Below are 22688 nucleotides of genomic sequence, written 5' to 3' on the forward strand. Positions count from 1 at the left end.
CCCTGCTTGTGTTCCCTCTCTCACTGTGTCTCTGTCTGTCAAATAAATAAATAAAATCTTAAAAAAAAAAAAAGAAAGAAATAGTGAGACTATGGGGGAACTCTCATTCATTCTATTCAAAGTTGTCTGTACCTATGACCCTCGTTCACAACACCACATCAATCTCTAATAGGGACGGGGGAGTGTTGAGCTGGGTCCACTTGCAAACTCATGTAAAAATCTGAAAGGTGATCCACAACAATAAGTGTGTAGTTCTCAAGACCACCTATGGACCTTCCCATTGTAGAACCCAATGTGGGAAGGTGTTGCAGGGAATTCAGTTGAACCATCTCCCTGCCCCCGCTTCAGTGAAGAATCTTTTCCAAGAGATTCTTAAAGATGGCCATTTAAGCCTCAATCTGATTGACTTCCTGCTGTAGGCAAGGGTAAACTCCAAGGGGAAAAAAAATGCTTAGACAGGTTCAATATTTGGTAAGCCAAGTAAGGAAATATGATTAGTTGCTAATGGTGATCTAAAACAAGACACTGAACCTGAGTAGGTCACAGCTTCTTGTCAGTCAAATCAGGCCTCTTCCCCCACCCCACCCCCATCACAAACAATATCCATTTTATTTATATATTGGGGTTCCAGGTGAGAACTTGAAGAAAAAGCTTTGATACTAAAAAAAAAAAAATCTTTTAAAAAAACTTTAAGCTTGTAAACCACCAAACAGGATATCTTATATTTCTATTTGATTATTTTAAAATTAGCCTTATGGATACTGGTTTAAATGTTACTGCTCTAGGAAAGAAGTTGAGATCAAGCCAAAAAACCCAAAGCCAGCAGGGGTCACACTTTGTCAGAAGCCCTCAGTGAAAGAAGAGCACTCTCCAGAATCGGAAGCTGGGTGGGTAACTCATCTCCCATTTCCTCTGCCCCAAACAATGCTTAAGCATCAAAAGGGCAAATAAAGAAGGTGATGAAGACAAGAGACCCAAACATTAAAGAGAGTCAAGACAGAAGAAATAAAGAACCGAAATTAATCTAAGAAATTAGGTCATGCTAACAAAGAAGAGGTGCTGTGTAGGTATATCGGCTTTTCTAAATATTCCCAAATCTCCCTTTGGCTGGTTTTTGCATCACAATTTTAAAATATTTTTCCTCTTCATGGTAATGCATAATTCAACTCAGTTTTTCCAGAGTGGGACAGCCAGTTTTGAGGCTTGAAACAAACAAACAAACAAACAAAACAAAAACAGCGGGGAGGGATTCAGAGGAGGTAACAGGAACACACGGTAAAGCACAGTTGGCTTGCTGCCTTCTCTCGCTTATTTAAAAAAAAAAAATCCAATAAGTAAGTGACTGTTTATGAACTTGCATAAGTGTACAGCAAAACACAAAATAGTGAATCCTCCAAATACCATTTCAGGATATTATTTATTCCGTATTTCTTATATATATATTACATATATATAATGCATATTATTCTATTTCTTTCCAGACCTGCTAATACAGAAACAAGTGAGATGCCAAAACATAAGCAGCAGAAGGGCAAGGAAAAAAAAAAGCAGTCCTGGTTATCAGCAAGGAAGCCAAAAAGGGACCACGTCACTCATCCACTCATCCCAGGGAACTCCTGGTGAAATGGTTTAAGACTAAAGGGTACAGGAAAGAGGGAAGCCTTGAATTTAGCTTCCTGAAGACTGTCTTAAAGCCTCTTTATCTTCTCTAGATAAGATGAGATCCAATCACAAGACAGCATTACAATACTTTGTCCTCATGGTGTTTCACGGACATAAGTGAAAAATTATCTCCCTAATGACATGTGGACTCTAAAGAAAAAATAAAAATAACATTCACAAAGGAGGAACATAAAGAAGCCAGTGCCGTGAACAAATCTATTAATGCCACAAGGGAAAAGCCCAAAGTGACCCTCTAGATCTCCAAGGTGAGGGCCACTTGTGAGATATTGTACATGATAACAAGATTAATAATATTCATGTGGGGACTTAGGGATGTGATGACATAATGGTGCAACTCCAGAATTCTAAAAGTTCATTGTCTATGCATCTCCCAGAAAAAAATCCTCAAAACTTTCCTTTTAAAAGACAAGTTAAAGATGTGCTATAGGGTATACGTTATATATGAGGAAAAATTCAATTTTATTCTATCATCTCGAATGCTCACTAAAAAATTTTAAAGGTCACATGTTTATTTTGATTTTGTGTCAGACATCACAACCTAAAACATAAGAATTATAGCTTAAAACAAGTAGATACTTTAAAGGAAGCCAACTCTCCTGGATCTTTCTATGATATTATCCTTAAATCATCCTCAAAATAAAACACAGCCTAAGACAGAACATATGACTGAAATCAGAGTTGTGTTTCCTTATTCAGAAGGAGTTTTTTTAAAAAACTAGTGTTAGATAGAAAAGTAGATCAATTCAGTAGATCAATATTGTTGACCTTAAAATTAAAAGATGTGCAATTAATCTTCTCTACCAAATACCCTACCTGAGACCATCAACAGTAAACTCATTCAATTTGGGTTCATTTAAAAAGCACTTTTTGTTTCCTTTTCTTTTTTTTTTTTGAGAGGGAAAGGCGGAGGGGGAGAGGGAGAGAAAGAATCTTAAGCAGGTTCCACACCCAGCACAGAACCCGATGTGGGGCTCGATCTCACAACCCTGAGATCATGACCTGAGCCCAAATCAAGAGTCGGATGCTTAACTGACAGAGCCACCCAGGCTCCCCAGAAAGCAATTTCTGTCTAGTTTATTAAGATCTATCTATGGGCAGTGAATACTAAAGAATTCGTGGAGCTTGTAACTGAAGACATGTCTGTATGTAACAACCAGGAACAGTGAGTGATAAAACCAAAGATGAGCAAGTGGATAAAAACACACACAATAGGTTGCACACTGAAGAAACATGGTCTCATCGGCCTTGAGACTTACTCTTAAGGGGTGAACCTTGAGCCACATTTCAAGAAGTGATGGCCGTGGATGGGCACACGGATGTCCCACATGATGGGACATGAATGGGACAGGGATGTTCAACACACCTGCTTGGCAGACTGAAGCTCTTCTGTGTTCTCATCAGATCTCACCTGGTCATGATGCCCTAGGCATGTCCCCTCTCAAATTAGCAACAAAAGGACACTCCATCCGCAACAGTCAGACCACTTGATTATTAAAGACTTTATACATACCAGAGAGGATCGGCTCCAGGTGGGTTGGCGTCTGATGGGGGGTGGAGAATTTGATTGTCTGCGTGAAAAGTTAAAAAAAAAAAAAATGAGAACGGTCATTGTATTTATAAGACGTAAGACAACCAGAAAGACAAGAGAGGGTAAAAAAGACAAGATGGGTAAGTAATTTACAGCAAAATGTAAACATTTATTTCTGAGTGATGAGGCTATGAAAAATTTTAATTTCCTTTTTTATTACTTTCTTTATTTTCAAAATGTTTGGAGCATATGACCCTTAGATAGTAAGTTTTACAGAAGAATAAGGCTTATTTCCAAAGAAAGATTATGAGAGAAATAAGCAAGACTGAAAAATATCACTATTATTACATGGATTTTTAAAAATTGTATTCTTTGTATCTTTGTGAATGTCTAAAATCTTTCATCATGAAAAACAGCAAGTAGAAACAATATTTTTTAAAATGCTGCCAGTCAAATGAAATCCAAAATAGATTAAATATGTTTGAGTAAGACCATATAAAGGTCTTTTTGAATTAAGACAATACCGACTACAAATATTTGTCTAATCAGATCCTTTCCTGAGAATGAACGTGAATTTTTTTTTTAATGTAGAGATAAAAATGTGTGGGGACTAAGAGTATTATCAAATTCTGGAGCACTGAAATCAAAGGTGCCTTTGAGAAATGGTCCCAAATTCCAGAGCAACACTTTCCCTAGTCCTCAGTGAAATCATAAAAAGACAAAAACAAAAACACAAAAAAAGGACATGTAGAGTTTTCCATAAAGCGAGAATTCTTCAATTTAAAGTACTCTCCTTAGCCTGGTAGTTCATCTTTCCTACCCTTTTACATGTTTTCTTTTATGAAGTGATGGAAACAGTATAGTAATGTTGGATGTTTCTTAACAACTGGCTAAATACAATATTATAAGACCTAGATTATAGGTTTTATAATATTATTATAAGACCTGCAATTTTTCTTCTCAAGTCAAGAAATATGGGAACCACTCTGGAGCTATATGGGAAGATGACAAGCGGTAGCTCTGTGAGCAAAAAATAAAAATAAAAATCAGTGACAGTCTTAGAGGTCAGGGTGTGGAGCTCTAGAGGAGGATGCTGTTAAGATGATGCTAGATTCATAAAACTCCAGGGGGCTATCCTAGGCCTAAATGCAGTCTGCACTGAGATTCAGAATTTATTGTGTATATGGGGTATGCGTGTATAAATATTAGAGAGTTCCGGTTCTTATCAGAGAAGAGGTTAGGAACCTCTCACACCTGGTTAGGAACAGGAGAAGAAGTTATTACAGAAGTAGAAAAGAAAACACAATTTCCTTCAGTTTTCACTCTGACATAGGCTGTTCACTAATATTAGAAGACCACAAGATAAAAATACGCTGAAAATCTCACGATAAATCCACTTGCTGAGAAATGGTCAAACCAGAAGACCACAGTAAAACTCACTTCTCGGAACAATTTTAATTCCCCCTGCAGAAGTCAACCATGGAAACCCTGTTCGTGCCCAAGACACCCCCACAAATGCAAGGCAACCGCAGAGCGGACCCGCACAGACGTGACCTACAGGGAACCGGTTCAAAAGAAGGGCACGTGTGCGCGTGCGCGTGCGTGCGCGTGCGCGTGCGCGCGCATGCGCGCACGGCCCTCCTTACGGCTCTTTCACTTGCCCCTCCCCGGTCACGGCCCCTCTGCATTTACATTTGCAAACTTTGCTGGCAGCCCTGCTAACTATGGCCTCGCCTTTCAGACTCCGACAGTGACCAGTTGCGATGACTGGCTTGAAAGAGCCTCCATCGTGTAGAGAAGAAAGTCTGCCAGGGCGTGAGGCTCCCGTTCTAAAGCAGCCGCTATTTTCAGCAGGAACTGCTCTGGGACAATGCTCTCACGCTCTTGGATGTGTCCACTGGGGGAACGCAAAAGCAGTTCCTCTCTTGCATTTATATCCCCGAAGTCTTTGAAACACAATTAAGCACCTTGGGCGCGCCAACTGCCGGATGTTCTCTGCTGAGGACCGTCTTTTGAAGGCAACCAAAATAAAGGCAATGATAGCGTGAGGCCCAGCGACGCCACATCCAAGGTCAGGTCACATTTAAGTTCCCGTATCAGACTCCCTTTATCGTCTTTATTTCCAAATTAGATTTAAAAAACACACATGGACTCGTGACATCTATTAGTGTCTTCCAAGGCTTCCTGTAATTACCCTGGCCTCTCATTTACAGGCAGATGACATGACCCAGAGGCACACGCAGGGTTAGCCAACTGTGTAAGAGAAACAGGGCTGAGGATGACAGAGGCTTCTTTTCTTTCAAGTTGGCTTGCCACTCTGTTCCACACTTCTGAACGTACTCTGCATCTGACACGAAGGGGCACCCTGGCAAATTGGGAACGGCTCGGCTCCTCCAAACTCCTAGCAGAGGACGGAAAGGCACTAATGCGGGCCAACCCATCCAGGTAGTCAAGCACTCACAGTCAATTTGTGAATTATTTTCTCTCCAGGCATATGCACTACGCCAGACACTTCATCATTAAAGTTCTTTCACTCCTGCCTGGATGCAGCTTATTCCTTTAGCTTCCGCGAGGAAGGAGGGAAGAGGGCGAATGGAAAATGCAATCTAAGCGATCCACGACATCCCTAAAGCACACGAATTGAACGGGAGCAAGCCGCTGGGTGAGGGGGGTAGACTACATGGTTACTTACTCAGTGCAGATTTTGTTTTGTTTGTAAAACTTGTGCCGTGTAGCAAACAACCGAGAAATGTACTTGGCATTTTCAATATCGTCCTTGGAAAAGGAGAGGGGGGGAAAAATAAACATTGGTTTGGTTGTAGATGCATTTCCCTAGGATTCTCCTGAACGGGACCACATCCCTTCCTCCCATCAGGCCAAGCACAAAACAGCACCCTGAGCTGCAAACCCACGTGCTGAAACCCTACGGCGAGCGTGGCTAGGAAGCCCACCCAAGGATGCAGACAACCCGTCAGTTAAAGAATCCTCTAGGCTCAAGGCACAGGGCTTACACTCATGAGCCGGCATGTCTTCACACAGTTCCAAACCAACTGCTTTAAAAAGAAAGAAAGGAACGAAGACAGAGCCTGGAATGAACACTGAGCACCACTGAGACGGCAGTGAGGTGCATGAACAGCCTTGGCCCTCAAGGGGGCGCTCAACAGAAGGGCGAGCACTCCCTTTTCTTCAGGCCAGGCTTGGGCTGTGGTGGGGAAGGAAATCCAGGTCAGCCGGCTAAAGAAAATGCCAGGCAATATCATCGAGGGGTTACTGGATGTGGGCTGTAACTTGAGCGCTGAGGAACGCGGCACGCCAGACATGTGATCCACCACAAACACAGCAGGTGGAGGAACCCAAATCGCAGAGTCCAAACTCAGCTTGGAAACCTGGCGTTTTCAACAGGAAATTGCCACCACTACCTGGAAATGAGTGATGATGGCACTGGGCGAGGGCTGGGCAGTTATTAGTTCAAGAGAATACTTACTCTGTCATGATATGGAGAGCAAGGAAAGGACATTGTGAGGTGAGAAATCGAACAGCCACCTGCCTGTCGGACCCTGCCCCTGTCTTTCATTTTGCTTACCGTGTGAAAGAGGGCAGTCTCTTCTTTGTTGATGAGCTCCACCAGAATAGTAGACTTGTTGTGAGCGATATTCCCGATATCATTCCACCTGGTCAAAAGATAAGGCAACTGGGTTTGCCAACGATGTCCCATGCAGTTATGAATCAGCATAGGAGGGTCGTCTTTTACTGGTGAGTCTCATTTGACAAATTATGATTTAACTATAGTTTTGAAAGCTAAATAGTCCTTCTCTCCAAGCAAAAAAGTAAAACACAACATGCGTCAACTTAAATACCTAAAAATCCTGTAAAACCCACATCTAGATACTGCTGTTCATAAGGTACTGTTTCCTTTAGGATTAGCGATGAGGAAAATGTTCAAGGATCCTCTGCTTGTTTTTCACATTTCCAAACTGCAAAGCATTTCCCATGATCCCTGCTTTTAATGATGGAGGGGAGCATATTATTTTAAAGTCATGTGTTTCCAGGAATCTAGGCCAAAGAATCCACACAGATTCTGTGTTGCAGTGTATGCCATGGACGGATGATGCCACCAAGAAAAAGTGCCCAAGGAATGTTTAATGTGCCTACATTTTTGTGATTGATCACACACACACACACACACACACACACACACACATTTCCTTCTTTCCTCATGAAGACCTTAGCTAAAATGAGACACATGAAATAACTACCAGACAAGGGAAGGTAAGCTACTATTTCCCATCCTACTTGGAGCCAGTCTTTAACCATCTCTTACTCCTGCCTACCTTCACTCTGTGCCCCAGTCTATCATTCCCTGCCCACTGCCTCTTCATGCCAACATTACACTTCCCTATCCTCCTCCTTTAAGACTCAGCTCAGAAGTCGCCTTCTCTCTCTTCCTCATCCCCAACCACCCACATGGCATGAAAGAACCTGGTGTAGTCCTTTCTGGGGCCCCGCATGGTATGACAATTGTTTACTTCTGTGACCAGATCCCTAACTAAGGCAGAGGAGACCACAGGCCCCATGCCTAGAGATTCTGCTTTCTTCGTCTCTGTCCTCCATACACTGAGCCAAGTAAGTACCTGGCATGCAGCATTCAATAAATGTTTGCTGAAAGAATTAAGAGTCATAATATTGCCTCCCATCTGTAGAGAGTATGGTTTCTTTATGAACTCTCTAAGGTAGACAAGGCAGCTATTTTTGTTCCTACTTTAGAGAGGAGACAATTTCAGCACAAATGAGGACAGGATTTAGCCACATTCACTCTGCACATCGGGGATGCAGGAGTTCTATACTTGGGGCTTCCAGGCTTTCCTCCAGTCACCCTTCCATTACTCCAGTACCAACTGTGTTCACAGACATATGCTGGGGCCATACTCTCTACAGGTGTTCAGCACAGCTGTCTGCTGACTTACAATTCCATCAGATTACATCTACACGGACTCATAGCCACATATTCCTCAGCGAAGGTCTCTAGAGATAAGAGATATTTGGTTTCCTCAGGCTCCATTCCTTCAAATCAACTGCCAAAACTCTGAATCCACTCCTCACTCCACAACGCGACTCCACCTAGGGACATTCTTACCATGACAGTATGGTAGAAGTAAATTCCCATCCTGTAGGGGTTTCAAGATAAGTGAAGAGGTCTGGAAGCAGTTCCTAAGGAACTGAACCAAACCATGAGTGGCTAATCATCAGCAAAGTTTCAAATGGCTATTTTCTTCTATTTAACCTCCATAGCTGGAATGCAAGACTTGTCTACTTTTCCAACCTCAAGGAGAAAATAAAGCATTGATTTAGCTATGGAGAACTGTGTGGGACAAAATGCCTGGACAGCTTTAAGTGGGCATAAAAAGGTCTAGTTACAAGTCCGCACAATTTATGTGTTTTATTTGATTACTTTATAATTTGTTGTAGGTATATGGAGTTGAAGGAGTATGTCCAAAAGTAAAAAAGTTTATTCTGCAGCCACAAAGATCTCTCTCCCCAGTCCTTTAATAATGTCTCCATTCAAAGAGTAAGAGAAAAATCAGTGGACAAAAATAATGGCAGGGTGGAGACCTAGCGGGGAAAGGAGCCAATTAGGAAGCTTTTGGTGGGGAAACATTTGCAAAATGACCTGCATCAACTGCTGATCCAGAGAGTACACAGCTGGGCAAGATCCACGTCCAGAAGGTGGACTTTGCTTTGGCTTTAAGAGCTGTCTTTGATTATCTGCACTAGGTGCACAGCTCTGCCTATCAGATGCACATGCAGGAAAGCTGTTCCTGTAATAAAGAGTCGGCCATACTGCCCTTGTAAATGAAAGAAAGCATGCAGTTTTTGAGATCGTGGACACCATCGTGACAACTATGGGCACCAACACAAGCAAGCTCATTGACATGTAATGGAGGAGAAACTCTGCCAAATCCCTGTACTGGTTCTCTCTCATGTTCAGTGGAGAAGAGGATTTAAAATGCAAAATAATGCCCATCACCCAATTATCCCTTCCCCTAAATAAATAAATGAATGAAAAAAATAAAATGCAAAATAAAAGTACCAGCCCTTTAATTTGTGATTCACAAATTAAAAAGCAGTAATTTGTAAATTCACTGCTTTTAAAACGCATTTTCACAAATATAAAATGTCATATATTTAATATAGAAATTAGTCCACACTCCTCTAGCATGTGCGGTTAGGCAGAGGGTGATGGAAAATGGGAAGAAGCCAGTCTGGATTTAATGGCTGGTCATGGATAACGTGGGCAAAGGCAACCAGCGGGACTGACTGGACAACCAGCTTCCAAGCAGACTCACAGAGTTTAGCGCCACTCTTCCGGCTCAGGAGGGTTCAAGTAGCACCTTTCCTGCAGTCAAGTGGGAAGGAAGAGCTTCCTCTATCCTTCACCCCCAAAACAGGCCTCCAGGAAAAGTGAGATGCATTTCTCCCTAACTGCTCAAATCTCACAGAGGGCTGATCTTATCTGAGTTGAGAAAAGCTCAACTCTGACCCACAGTCTGGCTCTTAACTCATTGGGATCACTGTCATCCTCAGTGAGCTTTTCTAGAATCCCTCGGGGCAAAAAGGAAAAAGAGACAAATAAGACTACCTGTGTATTACTGCTTGTCTTCCAATTCTGTTTCTCACGAATATCCCCATAAAGAAAATGCCCAGGTGCACACTGTTTCCATGATTGTCCTGCATAAGATCAACAGAAGAGCGATGTGACCAAACAGATGACCAGCGGACCGGCAAGAGCCAAGCACCCGGGCTACAGCCTACCCGGTGGCGGGGGGGGGGGGGACACCCCATTTCCTGCCCATGGACGAATGAACCACAGATAGCATCAGGGCAATGGGCAACTCGGCCCTGAAGGGACTCACCCCACTGCACACCCCAGCGGACTATATACATAGATACATATTGTTTTCTTTTATCCCAATTTCACATTTCGTGTCCAAGAGAGAATTTGAGGATTTTCTCAGATTTGTTACGATTTTCTCTTTCAGGAACATCAATGAGTATCTTTTTCACTCTGGTTTTTTTAAATCAAAATTGTACATGTCCGTAGTTTATCTATGCATGTCATAAGCGTGTGATCATATGTGCCCACAGTTTGCAGGACTGAGTGTATCCTTTGGAGCCTGTTTAAAAGAGGCCAACAGCAGACCTGGCCCCACCATTTCCTCTCCCCAGAGGCACCGACTTCCACTACTTAATGTCCTTGTGAGTGTCTATTTGCATCCACTGTGCTTGGTCTTTCAATTTACAACCTCATGGTCCTCAGTCCTGGGATCCTTTCTCAAACTGCCACTGTTCACTTCTGGAACTCCCATTATTCAGATGTTGGACATCTTGGGCTGGCCTTCTAATCTTATCTCCCACCTCCTACATTCCTCCGTAACTTCGTCTTTTGGTGAGATTTTCTTAAATTTATCTTGTAACCTATTACTTTTTCTATTTTTGATATCATATTTTTAATTTCTGAGAGTTTTCTCTTTTTTCTTTTTTCTTCTCTGAATGTTCCTTTTTTGTAAAGATTTTATTTATTTGACAGAGAGTGAGCGAGAGAGCACAAGCGGGGGGGGGGGGGGGGGGCAGAGGGAAAGGGAGAAGCAGGCTCCCCGCTGAGTAGGGAGCCCAATTCAGGGCTTAATCCCAGGCCCTGGGATCATGACCTGAGCTAAAGGCAGATGCTTAACCGGCTGAGCCACCCAGGCACCCCTGAGTGTTCCTTTTTAAAAGCAATCTATTCCTTTAAGGAGGTAATATATTTTTATCTTGGAGACTCTGAGGACAGTATTTCAGGCAGGGGGTTCTTCACCCTATAGAGTCTCTGCATCTTCCAGGCTGCTTCACTCCCTTTGCATTGGCCTCTGTCATTCCTGGGAGGACAGCCTGCAGGGTGATGCTTGGCCCTCTATTCACGTTCCAGCCTGGGATGCTAAGCACTGGCTGGGATCTTCATGAGCACAGGAGGGGCGTGAGGACAGCAGAGCTGGGGGGCAGTCTGCTGGGCCCTGTGCTGAGGAAGTCCAGGTGACTCATCTTCAGTCTGGTTTCCTGGTCCAGTAAGGTGCTTCCAACTTCCTGCCTGGGAGAGCATAACCTGCTCCCCGTGTGCCCGAGAGTGGAGTGGGGACAAGGCTTACCATCCAGGGAGTTAAGTGTCCCTCAGCCCCCTGCTTTTACTGGGGACATCCTCTTTGTGGAGTGAGCAGAGGGGCACGCACAAGATGGAAAAGGATCTCTGTATTCCTCAAAACACTTGATCCCATGCAAGACACAATGACGACAGTGTCCCTTTGCAGGGACCTCTTCTCAACCCACCCAGCAAAGCACACATTAGGACAGGGCTCATCGAATAGGAACACACAGAGAGCCAGACCACTGCTGGAGGCAAAGCAGAGAGAGGGTCAGGAGAGGAAGCTGTGGGAAGGAAAAGAAGTGCTCTGGAAATCAGGAGATGTTACCAGGTAAATCATACTGTAGAAAAATATATGTGGGGAAAGAAGCCAGGCGAAGTAGACATGGGAAAGGGAGAGAAAATTCTGTGAAAATCCTTCCCGGGGCATTTTGCCGTTAGATGGATGGGTGCAGCAGTCCGCTGGTGATGGCGCCGCGGGAGGAGCAATTCCCCAGGGCCGGGCAATGGCAACAACACAGGACAGATGCCCGGGCACTGCGTCGGTCAGAACTTAAAGGCTCAGTGTCCAACTCAGCTAAGGTTGGAGACTCCAGATACCAGCAGCCTCTCCGTGTCCATGCGCTCTGACAACATGGGAGTGACTGGTCGGGGGGTGGGCAGGCCTGTCAGGGAGTGGACTGGTCCTCCTCCCACCTTGCAAAAATTAGAAGAACCACTCATGGAAAAGCCCACACTACGTGGAAATGTTCTTCCCTACAACGTATCCACAACAAGCTCGTTTGCTTTACTTGGTCAAGAAGGACCCGTACTAATCCAAAGGGACTCCATCACTCCTCAGTCTGCCCCTGAACCCTCTCCTGTCTGCGTCAGCACAATCTCAGAGCTGACCACAGCAGTGCCCCAGCTGGTACTGTTGCCCTCCCATCCTCCTCAGGTCTCTGGGAATCACGTGGTCTGGAGGTGGTCACCTGAGTCATGAACAGATATGTGGGCAAAAAGACACCACCCAGCTAAGTCACACTCCCTGGCAGTGAGTCAGCTGCACCTGTCCACCCACTCAGACCAAGGTACTGTATCCCCTTGTGCTCTTTCCACTAAAGAACATACCAGAAAGCGCATCAGAAACAAGCGCAGTGGATTTTGACACTATTTCCACTGCCCCGATTTCCCACAGCCCAGAACTCCTAAAAACAGCACAAGTAAATGAGCATGACAACTAAACCCCCAACTTCCTGGGACGGAGAAGTGGGTTTTCTGGAAGGGAAGAAAACTTTACCCTGATTTTTCAATGACCCAAAATATCATGACTATATATGGGCTGCTGAAATGTAAGTGGGATGCAGATGGCTTCATAAGGCATTATTGCAAGGAAAATGGATTACAGCCCTACGAAGGGCAGCCATTAGAGAAGCAAAAGAAAATTAAACAAATCTAAAAAAGAGCCATTTAGCCCTTTCAGCAAGCTTCGGTCACCCTGCTCGTTCTACTTGATGCACATGGGCAGTTCTCATCAAGGCAAATTGCAAACGTGCAGCCAAGGGGGAACGGAACACTTATAAAACAGCCAGCGGAGCCACTTCAGAGTGAAATGTTTGTGCTAAAATTGTACCATCTCCCAAATCGCTGAAATGTGCCAGTTGCTCTAGGTTTCTGATAAAACTCCGTCTTTTGTAAAGTTGGTCAGGAGAGAGAAGAAAATGAGTTTGGATTATGGGCTCAGCTCTATAAATGCACCATGCACCATGTACCACGCCCCCCACCCCCAACCACACCCACTTCAGGAGGTGGATCTGTTGCAAAAGATGTGCTGTGCTGTAACAGTTTCCTAGGCACAGTTTCCAGAAAACTCCAAAGGGGCTGGAAATCTGCAATGCAGGCTCTATGGAGCTCGAGAAATAAAGTGTGATTGTATACAGGAAATGTTCCACGCTGCCTCACAAGCAATTATCCCTGTATCAGCTCAAAGGACAGAAAAGAGAATAAGCAGGTAAAACCAGTGGTCAGGGTCTTTATATTAATGCACACATGACATTAGCTGCTTGTCTTGTTGCAAAACTGCAGGTGAGTGGATACCTTCATGGTGCTGGATGGGCTGGTATTTGGGACTCACTCAGATGGTTGTCTTACCAACAAGATATTCTGCCCAAGACCATGGAAAACTTTCAGAATCTCTCAGTTAAGAAAAAGGGTTTGTGGGACGCCTGGGTGTCTCAGTTGGTTAAGCGTCTGCCTTCGGCTCAGGTCATGATCCCAGGGTCCTGGATCGAGGACAGTGGAGATTAGGCTCCGCATCAGGCTCCTTGCTCAGCAGGGAGTCTGCTTCTCCCTCTGCCTGCCACTCCCCCTGCTTGTGCTCTGACAAATAAATAAATAAAATCTTTAAAAAAAAGAAAAGAAAAACTGTTGGCTTCCTGAAGTAAACTGGACTTGCCAACTAATGCCACATAGCGATAAGAAAGCCAGGTCGTTCGGGCCCGCTGCCTATCACCACTGGCTTTCTGATTGCCTGAGCCATTGTGAGAAAGCTGAAGAACGGGCCAGGGTCTGCTACCTTCACAGAGAAGATCTCCTGTCCAAATCCATCCAAACGTTCCACTTCGTTGATGTACATGAGCTCAGCTTCTGCTGGCAGGATTCCACTAAAATCACAACAGCATCAAAGAAGGAAATGGTTAAGGGCAACAAAGGTAGTGGAAGGTCCTACCCTCCTTATGGCAAATTCCAGAGCTGTGGTTTAGCTCTAGTTCTGGGAAGAGCAATCGTCACCCAACTGTGAGGACATGGTGCATTAGTAAGTAATTCATTAACATATTCCCACCGGCCTTTACTCAATGGGGAATAATCAGAGGAAAGTAAAGTGTTTAATTAAGAGCCACAGCCCTATAAGCACTAATTATTCCAGACATCCCTGTGAATAATGCTGCCTGCTTTAAAAAAAAAAAAGTTATTTTTCTCCCACCTGGGGGAAAAAATCTCCACTGTTAAGAGAGAAAAAAAAGGGGGGAAAGGAAAAAGTTTATGAGGATGCTATTTTGGGCCACATATTGTGGCCGAGAGAGCCTGGGACCACTGCATAGGTCCTCTGAGGTCTGAAGGAAGGTGGTTTGTTCTCCATTGGTCCCAGAACTCTGCACAGCCCTGATAGCAAGCTCTCAGTGCCCCCCTGAGTCTTGATCCTCTCCCTCTTGACCTTGACTTGACCACCCAAAGCCCCTCGTCAGGTCTGCATGCTCAGCTCAAGCAGCCCCAGGCTCCCCAGCTCTGGCAACAGAGCTTTAAAAGGAAGGTCAGAGAGACGAATTCTCCACGTCTGCATGGGCTTGCTGGTGGTAAAGCAGAAATGGAAAAAAGGAAGGGAGAGGAAGTAAAAAGAGAACAGCAGAAAGGGGCGGGTGGGCAAGCAGCAGAGTTTTCAGATCTACCCGCGGGAGAGAAGACACACAGGCAGTTGACTCAGCCAGGGGCTGGGACTGGGAGCCAGCGTCTCAGCCGGCCTTACCTGTGGGCTTTATGTTCCTGGGCCACCTTCTGTGTCAGCTCCTCCAGAATGGCCTCTTCCAGGGCCAAATCCTATCCACACAGAAGCAGTTAGGGCCATTTACTGTTTTGCTTGTAAACCTTAAGAGCTCTCTTTTCCAGAAGACGTTCCTGAGTAGCCTCCCTTCATCGATCTCCCCTATACTCCTTCAAATCAAAGGCTGTCCATTGTAGGACTGAGGGTCCACTGTTACTTCCATAACATGGCACTCCACGATAACTTAGGCTCTCGGCTTATAACTAACATGCTCATTTCAAGGCATAGTTTGGGTCGCTGCCTACATTCTGCAGGGTCTGGGAACAGCAACTTTTTTCATTCACCTTCTTCCCCATCTGCTTTAAGACTCACTTTTAATTGAAATTGCTTGTCAGTACTTACGTGGCTTTTTTTTTTTTAAGATTTATTTTATTTGAGAGAGAGAGGGAGAGAGCACAAGCTGGGAGAGGGGCAGAGGGAGAGAGAGAATCTCAAGCAGACTCCCCGCTGAGCGTGGAGCCCAACATGGAGCTCGATCCCAGGACCCCGAGATCATGACCTGAACTGAAATCAAGAGTCAGACTCTCAATCAACTAAGCCGCCCAGGCGCCCCATACTTCCATGTTTTTAACAATCAGGGTATAGGCAAATGAATTTCCAGCCCATTATCCTTTCAAAAGCTGAGCCTAGAAAGGGACTGTGCCTGGCCTTTTTTGTCCACCACCATAATATGAACTAATTCAGAGCTACCTGAAGGCAGAGGAGGCTCATTCAGATGTTACTTGACAGAGCCTTGGGAGCATAAGAGGCCATGCTGGCTAAAACGAGGGATTTCTATAAGGTCACAGTGTGTAACTGACCAGCTGGTGTCTCAACCACCTGAATCCCAGGCCCCTGGGACCACTGGTGTGCTGGCTCCCAAGAGATGAGAGCCAACCGCACACACCTCTTCCCAACACCCCTTCAATGACAGGGGGAGTGTATCAGGGATTGTTAAACATTTGTGACAAATGCTGACAACACTGTCTGGGATGGAGAAATGATCTGAAAGAATAAATCCAAGACAGGGAGGCCAGAGAAACCAGCTCCTGAGAGCCTGACAGACCTGGTGATTCCAGAGCTCCTCGCATCTCTGGTGGTAGCCTGGGGAAGCTCAAGCCAAGGACCAGCTGCCTTAGACCCTCCCAGCTTTCACGCCCCCCGCCCCAGGCTGCTAAGCACGGAGGAGAACATAGATATGCACCATTTCCCTCGGAGCTCCAGAGGGGGTGTCAGAAGGGGCTCTGAGCTGTGTGTCCCCGTGAGGCCCTCTGAGGCTCATCGTAGACATTGGGGGTGGGGATCTGGGGGGCTGAAGTTTGCCAGAAAACATCCCAAATGCTGCACTGCCTTGATTCTAAAATACCATTTATATAGAGATGACTTCCAATTTAACAATTTTCCAGGGATGAAACACTACCCCCAAAAAGGTACCTACCTCAAAACTGCAAGAGACGTCCCATCTCAAAATCACGAAAACATGAAAAGTCAGTATCTTTTAAAGCTGGAAAATGAGGGTGTGACTACATGCTGGAAATTCTACAGCCCTGCAGATGGTCATGAGAAACCTCAGAGAAGGTGGAGGGAATTCCTGGCAGCTCTTATTTTTCATGCATTAACTGATTAATTTGCTGCTTCCTGTTCAGCCATCCACTGAAATGACTCAAGTCCATGGTAGGAAATAGGCTCAGTTCTACGTTGTGGAACAACAAAGATACCGCATGGTTCAGAAATGGCTTGGAAACGGAGTTACGTGCGTGCATCTAGCTACGGAGTGGTGGTTAACAGCCTGCTACTAATTTTGAAAAGCTCATGAAAGGCATGTGGCCACAGAATAAAATGCAGACAGGGAAGTGAAGATCAAAAAGTGCTCCATTAAACCTCAGCTTCCTACTTTCAAAGAAGAAAAAGTCCAAAGGTGCCTCTGTGCTGTTGTGCTCCATTCTGCGTCTGGGGCCTCCCTGAGGTACGCGTCCCTGCCGCAGAGAATGCGCGAGCGGCCCCGCGGGAATGAAGACTGGCAGGGTGCGTGTCTGTACACAAACGCACACCTGTGGCGTGCCCCGTGCACTTAACTTTGTTCTTTTCTCTGCTGCAGAAATGCCATTTGACAAACTCGGCTGCTTTATAAGATCAAACAAGGCCATTCATCCCATCTTCCCTCCCCCACCAAAGGAATGCATTCCTCTCTCTGAAAGCTCCAGTGGAACCAAGCAGAAAGTTTACAACCTTCCATGGCTCCCCACTGCCTGCTCAATTAGGTCAACACCTGGGCCTGGCATTCAGACCATTCTTCGGGGTGACCCAGCCTTCCCTTCCAGACCTCCCCTCTCAAGGGTTCAAGGCTTCAGGCAAACTCCTCTTGCTAACAGAATGCGTGTATGTCTCCTGACATACTCATGCCGACCCTTCTCGGAAAAATGCCCCCCCCCCACCCCGGGGGCCCATCACATGGAGCGAAATGTCACCCCGTCCTTCAGGTCCCATCCCAGCTCCTGTTCCCTTGATAAGGCTTCCCTATTCCCCCAAGCTGGATGGAAGCCTGTGCACTTCTGCTCTGGGTGTGGCTCCTACAGTCTGCCTACGGTCTCCCTTACACAGTTATCTGGATGCTCATCCCACCCTGTATCCTTGTCACCCTCCCTCTACTACATTATAGGCACCTAAGGGCAGCAGCTCGTCTCCACATCACCGCTGGGCCCACCCCAGGGCTCTTACACCATGCCGGCGTATACGCTCTCCATACACAGGAAGTGATCCAGAAACGATCACTGAACTGAACTCCATAAGCAACGTGTAAGTTTCACACGATCAAACTGGAGTTTCCAATCGTGCACAGCTGGTTACTGATAGTTTGTACCTTCTGCCTGTCCTCTGCTTACATTTCAAAATGCACGCAGTACTGCTGCCTGAAAAGCACGGTTTTGGGCATCCGTGGGCTTGCACAACAGAGAGGGGACGGTCATGCTAATAATAAGATGACGGTGATGGCAGGGACCAGGACAACTAACTAATAAACACTTACTGAGAATGTACCATGTGCCCAGTTACGTCACATGCACCCTCTCCTTTCGCCCCCACAATTGGAGTAGGCTTGCTATCCCCATTTTTAGATGAAAAAATGGACACTTTGGTTAAATAATTAATTAAAAATTTTAAAATAAATGGAATTAAAGAATGGTCCGAGTTCACACAGCTGTTAAGTGGCACCACCAGGACATGGGCACAGAATGCTTGGCTCCTGGAGCCTGGGCCACCTGACCTCAGGCCCCAGGGTATCCAGGCTGCGACATGGGGTGGAACGACACGGCAGAAGCCTAGGGACATTCACGGTTCAGATATATACGCTGACATTAGTGCCATCCAAAGGACTTTCTGCAACGATGGAAGCCACACGTGGCTACTGAGCGCTTTTTAAATGTAGCTAATGCAACTGAAGAACTGAATTTTTAATTTTAACTTTAATTAACTTAAATTTGAATATAAATAGCCACCTGTCAATGTAAGTAGCTACTGTCCCAAAGAGGGAAGTTTTATTTTTATTTTTTAAGACTTATTTGAGAGCTAGAGAGAGAGCAAGAAAGTGGGGAGAGGGGCAGAGGGAGAGGGAGAGACTCCTCAAGCAGACTCCCCGTTGAGTGGGGCTTGATTCCAAGAGCCCAAGATCGTGACCTGAACCGAAATCAAGAGTTGGCCGCCCAACCGACTGAGCCACCCAGGTGCCCCCCAAAGAGGAAAGTTTGACATCCAAGAATAACACATCCACATTTGTCTGTCCACAGTGAGATTTAACAAGGTCTATGCCATTCAAGCCTCTGATTTGCTCAGAGCCCGGAGGATACACAGTCTTATTCTGAAAAAGGTATGACCTACAAAATAACTCTTTCCAGGCTTCACAGATAGCATTTGGACCTGTCAAAGCATTTTAACATCTACATAAAAACATTTTTACCCATAAAAATTGTAAATGGCACCCAAGCCTGGACTTTGTCTAAAGGCTATGTGATTAAGACCTTCAAGGAGAGAAAGGGCGGGGGGGGGCGGGGAAGGGGAAAATTATCAACCCAATTCATTGCCTCCACTGACACAAAAATGCACTTTCTAAAATTCTAAGGTATGAGCTTCACTTTCCTCCCACCAAGTACACCGGGAAACCTCCCAATGCTTGAGGTGAGCCTCCGAGACCATCTGATTCAAGCCTGTTGGCACCAAATCCTATGAAGGACTTCTCTGCTAAATAATATGCTAATCTCTTTGAACGCAGGTTGATTTGCTGGGTAGAATTAACAAGGCATGAAAACAACAGGCCAATCAGATAATACTGCTGCTTTCTTGGAGGGAAGCAGAACAAGGATAGAGTTACTCATGAAAAACATAGAGATCTTATGGTATTTCCCTAACCAATAAGAATGAGGTAAGTCTGCAGCCATTTAAGTTCATCGCACACACTGACAGGGAATAACAAACTGCGGCTCTACTTATCCTAGACTTTCACAACTTGAACTTTTGTCACCACGGGCCGACTGGATGCCAAGTTCTGCCCATATTATTTCCAAAATATCTCTTGCATTGCGGTCTTGTTTTTACTGTCTCTCGTAACACCTAAATTATCTCCTTGCCAAGAGCATCATTCAGATTCTCATCTGACCTGCTTTCCTGAATGGTCTTATTGCTCTAATCCAGTGGCCCTCAAAGTGTGGGGTCTGCAAATCCACCGACAGAGCCCAGTCGGTGTTCTCAGTCTTGAGATGTTTCATCTTATCTGTTGCCACCCCTCTGCCACTCCTGAGCAAAGTCAGACTCACCATCGACTCTTTCGTGAACACTCATGCCACCCTGCCCTTTCTCTCTCCATCTAGATCATTTCTTGCTCCCTACCTGTCTGCCTGCTGCAATCCTGCCCATCCTTTCAGCTGCAGCTCACACGCCATTAGTCTTTAAACCTTCCCAAACCCCCCAAGCAGATGTAACCTCTCGCCACATAAAATCCTGACCGCACTTTATTACACTTGGCTTTGCATTCTGATTTTGCAAACTTCCTATTTACTCAACTACTCTGCCACCTCCCTGAGAACAAGCACCGTTCCTTATATAACTTTATCCCCTGGGAGTTAGTTACCCAGGTTAGTGCTTTGGGCAAAACAGTCAATTAAAAAAAAAAGAGAGAGCTGTGAATGATTGGGATTTCTAAAATCAGAGCCAGGATGTTGGAGCAGGTATAGCTTTTCAAACGTTTTAATCCCTCCTCATAACTCTTCTTATTTACCCCAAAGCTACCAAAACACACACACTCACTCTCTCCCCCCTCCTCCCCCCCAGGGATTAAAACCTAGCCTCACTCCTAATTTAACCCAAGACTGGACATTGGACTTCACTGACTCATTCAATGAATTTTTATGCAGGCAGACTACATGCCAGACAACAGTGACAAGACAGAGAGGGTTCCTGCTTAAGGACCAGAGAGCTGACATTGTAGCTGACAACCAATCAATACTGAACACGTTTAGATACCGAAAGAACTCTGACGTATATGCACATAAAGGGGATTTGGCAGGAAGTGGTTGATGGCTGGAGTCTATCATACAGGTGGTTAAAGAAAAGGAAGGCCTCTCTGAGGAGGTGATACTTGAATCAAGACCTCTACGTCAAGTCATAGGAAGATCTGGGGCAGAGCACTGAAGGTAGAGGAAAGCCAAGACGAAGGCTCTGGGATAGGAGCAAGCTTGATGTGTTCAGAAAGGAAGAGCACCAGGGCTCTGGAGAGTAGTGGAACTGGGGACTAGGGGTGTGTGTGTCAGGGGACAGGGAAGTGTCTTGAGGAAGTGGAAAGAGGCACGTTTACTTTTTCAGTGTTTTTACAAAATGTGTCGCTTCTTTATAAATGCATGGACTTGCCTCCCTAGGGAATGCGTGTATGGAAAATCCTCTGAGATTTTCAAAGTAAGAATTAAACATCCAAAGAAGGTAGAAAATTAATTAAGAAAAAGGACATTACACTTACCATAGGAAACAGCACATATTCTCTGAGGAAATCTTGAGAATCAAACTGATGGAAGTCTCCAAAATCAGCTGAGAAGAAAAGAGAGGGGAAGGTTAGTATTTATTATGTGAAATTAAAGATGGAATAAAATAAGAGTAAAATTACCACCACATTTATTATTCCTACTTCATCCTATTTCTGCACTAGCAAATGAAAACAGTGCCACAAGGCATTTGATATCGTTACCACTTTTACTTAGCAATACTGTAAATATCAGCATGTGAGCGCTGTTACACAATTTTCTAGGGGGAAAAAAAAACAGAGAAATTTGTAAGTGATCCCTAAGCTATTTTAAAAATTTAAAATAAACCTATACTTATGTTTCTGTTAAATATGCATCAACACATATCTTAAGAATATCTGCCAAGGGGACTTTTTAACTCAAGGTTAATTAAGAGAACTGAAGAGCCTAAACCATCTGCATCTTTTCATATATTTGCAGCTGGAAATTCCCACTGTAAATCACCCTTGGCAAGCAACCTTGTAAATTTTTACACCTCCCAAACAAGTTCCCATATTGCAAGATGCCAGAAATTCTGTTTTGTCCTGTTTTCATTTCACGATGGTATATCTGAGCATGCAAAAAAAATACAGTGAGTCCATATCGTCAATGTCTTGCTTCTCATCCCACTAGCTCTCAAGAAGAAAAAAAAAAAATCAAAACAGCATACAAATTTAATTTCATGTAAGAGATCTGGCATCTAACAGGAAATATGGAATGCAGGAGTCCACACAGAAGGCCAGTGAACAGACGCTGCTGAGAAGACAAGGACGCACCTACTAACTCATCACATAACGAATGATCGATTAATTAGGGGAGGCATTCAAGATAGCGGAGATCACGTGCTCAGCCTAATTTCAAGTTTACTCACCAGTCGTCATATTTTATCACAACTTATAACTCTGTGGCTGGGTCTTTCTAACTGCCCACTAAGGGTTCTCGAGAAAATTATTTTACTAATGTTATACCTGGGGGAGCTTCCCTCAGATTGAATAGCTAGCTTTAAGGACGCAGTGAAAAGAGAAGCCAGGCTAATAAGTTCACCAACTTCCTTCAGCCTGAAAGCTATTGTCAGGGTCTTCCACTACCCAGAATTTCTGTAATAAACCCCATGGTTGAAGAGTGAGAGGGGTAAACAGAGAGTAATAAGGTGAACAGAAGAGAAAGCTTTTTGAAAGGAGTAAGAACCAATTTGCAGATGAGGGATAGAGTGGCTCTTCTCTCTCTTTTTCCTATTCAAGGTGTCTTCTCTGTTATTTTGATGATTTTTCTGTTCTATTAATCGTTCTGGGCACTGTTCCTTCCCCTTCTAATCTTTTAAGTGGACGGATACGATCCAACATATTTTGTGTATTTTCATCCACAAGGTAACAATAGCAGCTAACTACTAGGAATCGTACGTCCAACAAAAATTGCTAAACTGCTAATACCCCAGGATGAAATAATCAAAGGAAGGCTGCCTCTTTAGACACTCCAGAACCCAAAAGGTTCAACTTCAGTTCAGAGTTTGGGATGGGAAGTTCAGTTCACAGCTTCTGCAACAACAGTCCACACACAGCAAGGACTCGGCGGCTGGCATTCCATTTGGACGGGAACCGATTTTAAGGAAAAACAATGACTGAAAGAGACACATGTTTCTTTTAAAAAATCACACTTTGATCTTCTTTTCAATATTGACTAAAAGCAATTAAGCCACCACTCAATAAA

At 44.6% G+C, this 22688-nt stretch overlaps 1 protein-coding gene across 2 annotated transcripts in view; it reads right to left on the minus strand.

The window, feature by feature from the left end:
* Window positions 1–22688, minus strand: part of PTPN14 (protein tyrosine phosphatase non-receptor type 14) — a 183934-nt gene that overhangs the window by 32057 nt on the left and 129189 nt on the right. For both annotated transcript variants that reach the window (XM_035010548.1, XM_035010547.1), the window contains exons 5-11: window positions 20942–21009; window positions 14887–14957; window positions 13939–14026; window positions 9849–9937; window positions 6795–6882; window positions 5904–5986; window positions 3194–3251 (exon numbers count right to left, since the gene is read on the minus strand). In XM_035010548.1, the coding sequence (XP_034866439.1) occupies window positions 3194–3251; window positions 5904–5986; window positions 6795–6882; window positions 9849–9937; window positions 13939–14026; window positions 14887–14957; window positions 20942–21009 (545 nt within the window). The remainder of the gene's footprint in view (window positions 1–3193; window positions 3252–5903; window positions 5987–6794; window positions 6883–9848; window positions 9938–13938; window positions 14027–14886; window positions 14958–20941; window positions 21010–22688) is intronic.

The sequence above is a fragment of the Mirounga leonina genome, unplaced genomic scaffold (genome assembly GCF_011800145.1).
Source record: "Mirounga leonina isolate KUSES-001 unplaced genomic scaffold, KU_Mleo_1.0 Mir_154, whole genome shotgun sequence".
Taxonomy (NCBI): domain Eukaryota; kingdom Metazoa; phylum Chordata; class Mammalia; order Carnivora; family Phocidae; genus Mirounga; species Mirounga leonina.